Source organism: Anomaloglossus baeobatrachus, unplaced genomic scaffold (assembly GCF_048569485.1).
Source record: "Anomaloglossus baeobatrachus isolate aAnoBae1 unplaced genomic scaffold, aAnoBae1.hap1 Scaffold_482, whole genome shotgun sequence".
Lineage (NCBI taxonomy): Eukaryota > Metazoa > Chordata > Amphibia > Anura > Aromobatidae > Anomaloglossus > Anomaloglossus baeobatrachus.
Window position 1 is genome coordinate 106206 of NW_027444167.1, and position 11572 is coordinate 117777.

Consider the following 11572-nt stretch of genomic DNA (forward strand, 5'->3'; position numbering starts at 1 on the left):
ATCGGGACTTAGTTGTTGGGAGACCCGGAGGTCCCCTTCACTGACGGATTTGGCAAATTCACGGCGACTCCTAGCCTTGCCGGGATCCGAAAGGCCCCTGCCAATGTTGCTGGCTTCTCTTCGTATACCATTCTGGTACCGCCGGGCCACCACCCGTCCACGGTCCTTTCGACAACCTCCGATCAGCCTCTCCTGCAGACGGTCACCGCCGTCTGCTGACCTTGCTGTCTCAGTCCGGGGCACGCACCCGGACCAACTTCAGGCTTCCTCAACTGTCACTTTCTCTTCCAGTTTTACTCCTCTCTCTTGCTCCTCTACCACTTCACTCTCACTTCAAACTCTGACTAAACTGATCTGACTGGTTCTCCCGCCTCCAGGGTTGTGAACTCCTCGGTGGGCGGAGCCAACCACCTGGCCCACCCCCTGGTGTGGACATCAGCCCCTGGAGGAAGGCAACAAGGATTTTTGGTTTAGCTTCGGTGTACCTATCCGGGGTGTAGGGTGTGGTGGTGTCATGACCTGTGACCCCTGGCTTGCCCAGGGCATCACACATACTTGGAATTTATAAATTTATAGGTGTCCAAGACCATTTGGTCGCTTCAACTTTGCATATCATGCACAGTGATTAGCAAGTAAGCAAGCGCATATCATAGTGCAGCATATGGGAATGTGACGTAAGTTGCTTAATGCAGTCTGGTGCGCGTGCCCACTGTCCTCCACCTGCCCGCTGGGTCACGCCGCTGTCATTAGGGCTGTGTATAAGCCCTGGCTTCTATAGCCACTGTGCATGCGCTGGCAACTCTGAAGAGCGGTGCTTCCCCGTTGCGGTCGGTGGACAGACTGCAAGCGGTGGCCATTAGGCGAACACATCATACAAGGAGAGGGAAAATTGATCTGCAATAGCCCCCTGAGGAAGCGTTTTATGCGAAATGTACATAGGGGCGGAAGTGGATGCACTGCTGACCCACCAACTCTAACATGGGTAACAAAGAAATATGATGTTTATATCTGATACTGGGTATTTACTATTTTAGCAAAGCCTGTTAGCAATGACAGATATCATATTCCTTATAAATATATATATTTATAAATATATATATATATATATATATATATATATATATATATATATATATATATATATATATGAAAGAGGTAAGAGTCCCGGTGCACCACCTACTCCGTGTGTTACTACACGTTCAGCTACTTGAGCCCTACTGAGCCATGGAGGGGATCATGGTGCAGACTTGCGGTGAAGACCAAGATAAATCCAAAGGAGAAAGAAAGTCGCACTTCAGATGATCACCATATAACTCCGTCTTTATTGCAGGGGAAACATGAGGGTACAAGCGGTGGGGAGGGTGAGACAAGCCATACAACGCCGGACGACGGCGTGCCGTTTCGCTAGAACTTAGCTTCCATGGGTCCAGTGCAAACTGCCATGCAGCACCGCCCTTTTAACACAAATGGTGCGGGTACTGCATTAGCAGAGTGATTTAAAATGCAAATGCAAGTATACAATTAGTAGCTGCAAAAAACAGGTGAAGACTTCAAGGGTATTAACATATCACAGTCTAATACACATATCTCTCAAAATACAATAATATACAAAAGGCGGACAGAATCACAATCCCTACAAGAACAGAACAAAATTCTGATGTACAGTACAGCGAGCACAAAAACAGTAGAAATTATTTTAAATTTGTGAAAAAAAAAAAAAAAATTTCAGAGACAGTGTATGCAATAATGTTAAAATGCAAAACAGTAGCTATTAATCAACGCCATGATCAGATAGTGCTAGCAAAACAAGGGTGTCACAGTCAGGATGTCATATAGTCGACATGCCAAAAAAAAAAAAAGGTCTTTCAAGAAAAACTGACAAGTTGTTTCTGTCATTCAAACCTAGCGGTCCCATTGCGTTTAGATCCAGAATCAATCTGGATTCTTTTTGTAACAGCGTGCGGTGCGTGTCGCCGCCTCTGCTGCTAGGATTGACTTTAAACAGACCAGCAAAAGAACAGGACAGGACTGCGATGGCGACGAATGATCGTGATAGACCTCGCAAATTTTTTTTTAAAAAAAATACCAGGAAAAATGCCGCATAATGCCGCCGGGGATAGATGCACCTTCAATTTCAAATACAATTCTGTTTGACATTGTGAGATCCAGCATAAAGAGACACTGGCATTTGTTGAAAAACGATAAAGACCTTAGAGCCCTGGTTAAAGAGGGTCCCTTGGTATCTTACAGAAGAGGCCATAATTTAGTCGACCTTTTGGTAAAAAATAGATTCGTGCCCACAAAGGAAAAGACATGGTTAGACAAGAAAAAAATTAAGGGTAATTTTAGATGTGGGAATTGTCCTTTCGGTTCGGCCCATAAAACGGGGGATGTAATAAGTGGGGTGTGAGTACCTCAGGGTTAATGATTTCATATCGTGCAAGTCCACTTATATAGTGTATGCATTATTCTGCCCCTGCAATTTTTATTACATTGGAAAAACTATCCGGCCCCTTTACGTCCGTTTTAGGGAACATTGCAAATCCTTAATATCAGGGATAGGTTCAGCAAGACTTATTAAACACATGCAGGAATGCCATAATAGTAATTCCAATCTACTTTCTTTTGCTGGTCTGTTTAAAGTCAATCCTAGCAGCAGAGGCGGCGACACGCACCGCACGCTGTTACAAAAAGAATCCAGATTGATTCTGGATCTAAACGCAATGGGACCGCTAGGTTTGAATGACAGAAACGACTTGTCAGTTTTTCTTTAAAGACCTTTTTTTTTTTTTTTTGGCATGTCGACTATATGACATCCTGACTGTGACACCCTTGTTTTGCTAGCACTATCTGATCATGGCATTGATTAATAGCTACTGTTTTGCATTTTAACATTATTGCATACATTGTCTCTGAAATTTTTTTTTTTTTTTTCACTAATTTAAAATAATTTCTACTGTTTTTGTGCTCGCTGTACTGTACATCAGAATTTTGTTCTGTTCTTGTAGGGATTGTGATTCTGTCCGCCTTTTGTATATTATTGTATTTTGAGAGATATGTGTATTAGACTGTGATATGTTAATACCCTTGAAGTCTTCACCTGTTTTTTGCAGCTACTAATTGTATACTTGCATTTGCATTTTAAATCACTCTGCTAATGCAGTACCCACACAATTTGTGTTAAAAGGGCGGTGCTGCATGGCAGTTTGCACTGGACCCATGGAAGCTAAGTTCTAGCGAAACGGCACGCCGTCGTCCGGCGTTGTATGGCTTGTCTCACCCTCCCCACCGCTTGTACCCTCATGTTTCCCCTGCAATAAAGACTGAGTGATATGGTGAGCATCTGGAGTGCGACTTTCTTTCTCCTTTGGATATATATATATATATATATACTAGAAGGTGGCCCGATTCTAACGCATCGGGTAGTCTAGAATGTGTATGTTTGTTAGCAGATTGAATAATAATGTAATAAATTGTTTGGATGGGTTAGTTTTAATTTAGTATTCTTAAAATAGTTTATTGGTTTAAGAATGACAAATAGAACAAACAATTTTATTTTCAATAATTTATTAGATAATGAATTGGTTTCAAACTATCAATACATATATTTCATATACTATAAATGGTTACAATTTTTTTTGTATGAGAGGAAAATGAAAGGATGGGAGGGGTAAGAATATTTTATTAGGGAAGAAAGCAGGGGAACAATGAGGTAAGTGGGTACTATGGAAAGAGGTTGTGGAAACATTCCTGGTTATTTAGTTCATGTTAAATATTTTTATGATCGGTGATTAATATGAACAGTTTTAATAGATGAGTCTAATGTTTAATGATGTCCATGGCTTGTAATGAAAGAAGGTTATGAACAGTGTAAAGTTAATTAAAAATATTTTTATACACCACATTTTGTGTAAAGATCTTTTCACTCTCTTTAAGTAACTTTCCTTGTAAAGGTGTGTCAAGAACTTGTACTTTGACGTTGCATCTCATTGTCACTCTTGAAAACGCAACGTACAGTTGTCCATGGCCAAAAACTGGTTCAGGTAGATATATGCCAACACGGTGTAGAGTTTGGCCTTGTGACTTGTTTATTGTCATGGCAAATGCAGGTTTTAGGGGAAACTGACGACGGCGAAGTTTAAATGGAAGGCGAGTGTCTGAAGGACATATATCAATACGTGGAATTAACACTTCCTTTTCTTTAGCTGATCCAGTGATGACTCTTGCTTGAATAAGGTGTGAATACATTCCAGTCACAATAAGGCGCGTTCCATTACATAGTCCTTGTTTGGTATTTAGATTCCGGAGCAACATAACAATGGTTCCAATTTTAAGTTGAAGTATGTGGGATGGCATTCCTGATGGTGTTACACTGTTTAAAAATTCAACGGGATAATGTTCACGTTCATCTTCATTATCTACATCGATTGAATCATCACTTTTGTACAACTTATATTCACCTGGCATGCGATCCATTACACGGGAATTTAGTAGAGTAACGTCTTCATTTTTGGCACATAGAATTGCATAGGAAGAGGCTTTGTTAACATTGTTTTTGTCGTTAATATCAATGTTCAAACGTTGTCCAAAAACCTCAGTTACAATGCAGTCTTTACATAACATGTCTTCAGGTATTTCTATAATGTCTTCTCCAAGGTTATATTGATTGGTAAGTTCACCGTTACCAAGTTTCAGAAGCCATTTGCTGTAATCTGGATCAGTAGATCGCATGTTGTTAATTAGTTGGAGTTTGGTAAAGTTTTTCCAAAGTTCTGACATTTTTAAGCTGGACTCAATAATATCTGTTCTTGTTCCACTTGGTATAACTGGAAGGCATTGTCGAAAATCTCCCCCAATAACAAACACTTTTCCACCAAATGGAATTACATTTTTTTCTGCTACCTTTGTGGTCATTACTTCACGTAGAAGTCTGTCAATTAAGGTCAAAGCATATTTGGAGGCCATAGTGCATTCGTCAATTATTAAAAGACTTGCATTTTGTAAAAGTTTTCCTGCTACTGTATCTTGTTTGATTCGTGAAACGGATATTTCATTGACTGGAACTGGGATGCCAAATAGTGAATGCATAGTGCGACCTTCGTTTAATAGATTTGCTGCAATACCTGTTGTAGCAGATGTCAACACTTTTTTTCCCAACCCTCTAACGTGATGTATTAAAACATCATAAAGGTATGTTTTGCCGCTTCCTCCAGGACCGTCAATAAAGAAACATTTAGGGTTCGCATTTCCTTGGTTAAGAATGGCACTTAAAATGGTGTCATATGCAATTTGTTGTTGTTCATTTAAGGAGATTCTCAGCTCTGTTGCTAACAATAATTCTGAAGATTCATTATACTGCGGAGCTTGTGGAAGTTGTATTTCAGGGTGTGGCAAATTAAAGTCAGCATACGTTTTTCCATGTAGTAATAAAATATTTTGGACATCTTGCATGGCGTAAGCTTCACATTTGCAACAATGACCAGTTTGGTTGTGAAGATGTAAGCAGTAATCTTCAATTAGATTTTCTTTGAAAAGTGTCCAAAGTTGATCAGGGTTTGTAGGGGGGCCAAACACGCAAATGTAGGCAAACAATTCACGAAGTTGCTTAGGCATATGTAGGGTTACTGCGTCTTGTAAAGTAAGTTTCCAAACTGTATCATCAAATAGAAGTCCCAAAGCCAAAGCTGCAGCTTTAAATGTATCATGTAATACTCCATGAACGGTTTTTAAATGGTTATAACTTGTAGCTCCTCTGACATGCAGTAGTAAGAGGCGAAGGCAATATCTTTCTTGATCTTTGAGACTAACAGTATACATGCGTCCAATTATTGTGCTTACTCCACGTAGTCTTGGATTCCAAGTTTTTTTCCAAACATAATGCTCTGGAATCTCTCGATACAAATATTGCCTTGCATTTTTATCTCGTTGGTTTAGCAAAAACCATTCTAGTAATGTTGAGGTTGTGGTTAAAGTTTTGGACACATCTTCGACTTGAGCATCTTCAAAAAAATAAAGTTGTTGTTGATGTGGTAAATGAATAGCTAATCGTATAATGGCATGGGACTGTGAATGCATTGGAAAGGCAAATATTCGCCACGCAGCTTCGGGAGCACTGACATATCTTGAGTCTACAAAAGTTGAAGATTCATCATGGTTCAGAGTTTTCTGTTGGATTTCGACATTAGCTTTGTCATGGCCTTTGTAGATATACTTAAAAAGATATTTAACACTTTTGATTGAACCACAGATTTCCACGTTGATGTGACAGTTGTAGCGTTTTAGTAGGTATGGATTGTATGGAACTATCCATGAGTTATTGATATGTTTATTTTTGTGAACAATGTTCTCAATATCTTGTCGTCGGTATGATGGGTAGCCATCTAAATCTTTAACAGTGTGCTGTTTTAAGTCCTTTGGAAATTTTTTAGTACATTTTCCATTTTGCATGCATGGACTTGCTGGATTAAGAACTCCACATGGACCATGAACCATATGAGACACTACAATGTCATAGAGCTCTGGATATTGTTGTTGGTTAGGAATCTCAGCCCATACTATGTTGTCGATGTCTTCCTCAGTGTGAATCTTAGAATTGGTGTCTAAGATAAGGAGAATATGTGCATGTGGTAGACCTCTTTTTTGAAACTCGATGACATGAACCATTGCTATGACTGTTCCAAACAGGCCATTTTTGATGTCTTGTAAAAGGCTTTTTAGTTTTAGCCGAAATATGCGTGCAACTAAGTCAGGCCTATGTTCTACGTGTTGCCATGGTTCCAGATGCTCGGTGATTTCAACCCATTTGGGATTACAGGTCATGGTAACAAAAATGTCTGGTTTTCCATACTTAGTGACTATTGCCATTGCATCTTGATAACGTTGTTGCATGTTGCGGGGGCTTCCTTCAAATGACGAAGGTAGAATAACTGTTTTGCCAATAGGTATTCCCTTTTCAATTGATTTTTGTTGCAAATGTTCTTGAAGAACACAGTAGTCTTCTACTTTGAGGATTTTTTGATTTTGTCTTATGTAATTCAGGCGATTAGCTTCTATTTTAACATATGCATCTACTAAGTACTGTTGTGTTAGTTTTCCACCGTTTAAAATTGGATTAAAGTGATTGCGGACAGAGAGTTGAAAACTGTAGTATTGCAGTTGTGTTATTCTTCTAGTAGTACCTTGTTGTTGTAGGTTTTCATGCCAGCCTTGATCACCTCTTGGAAAGAAAAGCGGATATAGAAGAGCATCAAGGTTGCTGTGCAAAATGCTAATCCGCTGTGTTTTAGGAAGTAAAGGGTTGTTTTTGTCTGGGTGAAGATGAACTAATATATCCCTGTTAAAAGGAGGCTCTCCATCATCATTTTGGAAAACTACTGCGACCTCACTAATGCGTGGTTTGTTGTATCGCCGTGGATCTTGTCCACGTTCTTGTTTAATGGCCATGACAATAGAAGGCATTGAAGTTCCATATGTGATAGCCTTCTGTTCTTCTTCGGCTTCTACGTCTTTTAGCATGCGATATGCAGCTGCAAATGGATTGATTTGTTGTAAAAGTTGTGCAATTTGATGCATCATTTCAGTATTACACTTTTTGTTTTCGTGAACAGTCAGCCGTTGTTCTGTTGCTTCATTTGGATCCAAAATGTATAATTGAGCATATTTTGGAGTTTGGCCCATTTCTGGATGAAGTGTCCCTGTGCGGTGGTAAATTTGACCATGAATTTTAAAACAATACGGGCCAAATCCTGGCGGCGGTGCAATATTGGCTCCAAATGAAGCAAATGCATGTGAACTGTTGATGCTTCGGATATTGTCCATAAAATTTTTACTGTGTGGATGACTTCCTTTCATCAATTGCTCTAACAGATCTGAGTATTGAGGTATGGGCAACTGAATTTTCCCTTTTTGGCAGCATTGAGTGAACAGATTGTCTGCTGGTTTTTCATCGGTAAAATTGTGCGAGTTGCATTTGGAGCAGAGTGAATTCATCTTTCCACAGTAATGCTGAATAATTGTATTTTCATTATGTGTTCTGCTGGCTGTAAAAAGTTGAATATTGTGTTGAGTTTGGCTGAGATGGTAGATCATTCTTTTGTGATGAATTAGGCGATCATGTTGTTGTCTTTTTAGTTTGGAAGATGGGGATTCCTGTCTCCGTTGTTGGCTGTGGGCTTCTGCATCCTGAGCTTGTCTTGCAGCAGTTTGTTGTGGTGTCTCTTGTTTTCTACGTTGTGTGTGAGCTGTGGCATCTTGTGCTTGTCTGTCCACAGTTTGTTGAAGTGTCTCTTGTTTTCTACGTTGTGTGTGAGCTGTAGCATCTTGTGCTTGTCTGTCCACAGTTTGTTGAAGAGTCTCTTGTTTTCTACGTTGTGTGTGAGCTGTAGCATCTTGTGCTTGTCTGTCCACAGTTTGTTGAAGAGTCTCTTGTTTTCTACGTTGTGTGTGAGCTGTGGCATCTTGTGCTTGTCTGTCCACAGTTTGTTGAAGAGTCTCTTGTTTTCTACGTTGTGTGTGAGCTGTAGCATCCTGAGCTTGTCTGTCCACAGTTTGTTGAAGAGTCTCTTTTTTTTCTACGTTGTGTGTGAGCTGTAGCATCTTGTGCTTGTCTGTCCACAGTTTGTTGAAGAGTCTCATGTTTTCTACGTTGTGTGTGAGCTGTGGCATCTTTTGCTTGTCTGTCCACAGTTTGTTGAAGAGTCTCTTGTTTTCTACGTTGTGTGTGAGCTGTGGCATCTTGTGCTTGTCTGTCCATAGTTTGTTGAAGAGTCTCTTGTTTTCTAAGTTGTGTGTGAGCTGTGGCATCTTGTGCTTTTCTGTCCACAGTTTGTTGAAGAGTCTCTTTTTTTCGACGTTGTGTGTGAGCTTGAGCATCGTGGGCTTGTCTATCGGAAATTTGTTTAGGTGAGGCTTTGTGTCGACATAGTCTTTGAGAATTAGCTTCTCTGGCTTGTCTTTCAGTAGTTTGTTGAAGTGTCTCGATGTTGCGACGTTGTTGTCGCATTGATGCTGCTGCTATTTTTCTATCATGTTCGCTGGTGTATTTTCGCTTACGCCCCCTTGTAAGACAGAGCTCGTCAAGTATTCTTGAGTGAAGCTGTAAAAGGCAGACAGATAGACGAAATAATACAGTTAGACTGTTGAGTGAAGTAAAGGATTTTTTTGTTAGAGTACTGTGCATGAGAGAAGGTGTTGAGTTGACTTGTGAGAGCTATGTTGCACTGTGTTACTGAGCAGGTCTTTACAAATGTTGCTGAAAGTATGTTACTACATGGTTTACATTATGTGTGTGTTCCACGTGGAAAAACTGTAGGAGTGTGGGAGTGTTTATCGTTGTGTTGTGACCTTCTTTGTGGGCTACGATACAGCAAGGTATGTGATGGGTAGAAATCTGGATAGTTTTTTGCGTTGTTAGTTGCCTCCATTTGTAATGTAAGGCAGTTGATGTGACAGTACTTGTCCCGTTGCTAAGGGGGCGTTGGCTTATAGAGAATGCATTGGGGCATTAATTTATCTGCGCAGGCAGATGCAAACTGGAACCAATGGAGGCAAGACATGTTAGTGAGGTGGGATGATTTTGGTAGTTACTATGTGTATTTTGTGTGTGTCCATTCTCTTCTTCTTCTGACTTACCTCTTCATTTCTAATTTCTTGTGGTGTCTCCTGTTGTGTTGGAAGTGCGGGAGGTGATACTTCCAAGGCTTGTCTGTTGTCCTTTTTTTGAAGATTATCTTGGTGTAGCTGTTGTGTGTGAGCCGTACCCTCGTGGGTTATTGTGCAGGCAGTTTGTTTACGTGTGTCTTGTTCTGGAGGCTGTGTGCTAGCGTTGGCATCACATCGTTGTCTGTTGACCTCTTGTTCTATTTGCCTTTGTTTTTGACGTTGTAGTTGCCTTCTTTTTGCTGCAGCTGCTTTTCGTTCCTGGTCGGTGGTGTACTTGCGCTTCGGCCCCATTATAAGGCAATCAGTGTAAATCGTGCTAGACGTAATCTGAAAAAGACACGAAAATTGCAAGACATGGCAAATGATATGGTAGACTACAGGCAAGAAGTATGTATTCAGCAGCATGTTAGTTTTTTTTTTTTTTATAGGATTTTGAGAAAGGTATGTAGCAGTGGTTATGAGGTAAAGTCTTGAATAATGATGGTTCATTTATTGCTTGTTGGTGTTCCGCTGTGCAGCACGCATCAGCGTGTTTGACAGCGGAAGATCATCGATCTGAATGGGCATGGAACCGGCATATACTGGTAACTATGGTAAACGATCAGGTAAGTATGCAAAGCGCAAAACTCTAGAAGTGTGGGAGTGTTTATCATTGTGTAGTGAGCTTCCTTTGGGGGCTACGATACAGCAAGGCATGAGATGGGTTGAAATCTCGTTACTTTTTAGAGGTGTTAATTGCTTCCATTTGTAATATAAGGCAGTTGATGTGACAGTACTTGTCCCATTGCTAAGAGGGCGTTGGCTTATAGAGAATGCATTGGGGCATTAATTTATCTGCGCAGGCAGATGCAAACTGGAGCCAATGGAGGCAAGACATGTTAGTGAGGGGGGATGATTTTGGTAGTTACTATGTGTATTTTGTGTGTGTCCATTCTCTTCTTCTTCTGACTTACCTCTTCATTTCTAATTTCTTGTGGTGTCTCCTGTTGTGGTGGAAGTGCGGGAGGTGATACTTCCAAGGCTTGTCTGTTGTCCTTTTTTTGAAGATTATCTTGGTGTAGCTGTTGTGTGTGAGCCGTACCCTCGTGGGTTATTGTGCAGGCAGTTTGTTTACGTGTGTCTTGTTCTGGAGGCTGTGTGCTAGCGTTGGCATCACATCGTTGTCTGTTGACCTCTTGTTCTATTTGCCTTTGTTTTTGACGTTGTAGTTGCCTTCTTTTTGCTGCAGCTGCTTTTCGTTCCTGGTCGGTGGTGTACTTGCGCTTCGGCCCCATTATAAGGCAATCAGTGTAAATCGTGCTAGACGTAATCTGAAAAAAACACGAAAATTGCAAGACATGGTAAATGATATGGTAGACTACAGGCAAGAAGTATGATTTTTGTTCAAGGTATTTAGCAGTGTGTGTGAGTTAAAGTTTTGAATAATGATGTTTCATTTTTTGCTCGATGGTCTTCGGCTGTGCAGCACGCATCAGCGTGTTTGACAGCGGGAGACCATCAATCTAAATGTGCAGGAAACTGTCGTAGACTGGTAACCATGGTACACAATGGAATAACTATGCAAATTGCTTTGCTTATTTACCCAATGTGTACCATAGTTACCAGCGTACGCCGACTCCCGCACACGTGTACCGTGAGCCGGGGTAAGCTGGTAACCATAGTACACATTGGCTAACAAACCAAAATGCTTTCGATATGAAGAAAAGGAGAGATTCCAGCAACTCCAGGAGAAAGTAGAATTTTATTTAAAAATGGATTCTTTATTGATAATAAAAATATTCCATCCAAGCAAGACAAAAAATAGTGAGGCAAGACAGAGGAGTCGTTTCCTACGCGTTTCAACGTAGATAGGTTGGAATCATGGCATTCCATGATTAAGACCTATCTAGGTTGAAACGCGTAGGAAACGGCT

General features: G+C 40.5%; 1 protein-coding gene across 1 annotated transcript in view; it reads right to left on the reverse strand.

Annotated features, from left to right (window-relative positions):
* Positions 1-8088, reverse strand: part of LOC142281734 (uncharacterized) — a 28764-nt gene extending 20676 nt beyond the window's left edge. Inside the window, exon 1 of the mRNA XM_075332890.1 lies at positions 3973-8088. Coding sequence (XP_075189005.1) covers positions 3973-8088 — 4116 coding nt within the window. The remainder of the gene's footprint in view (positions 1-3972) is intronic.
* Positions 8089-11572: the final 3484 nt, after the last annotated feature.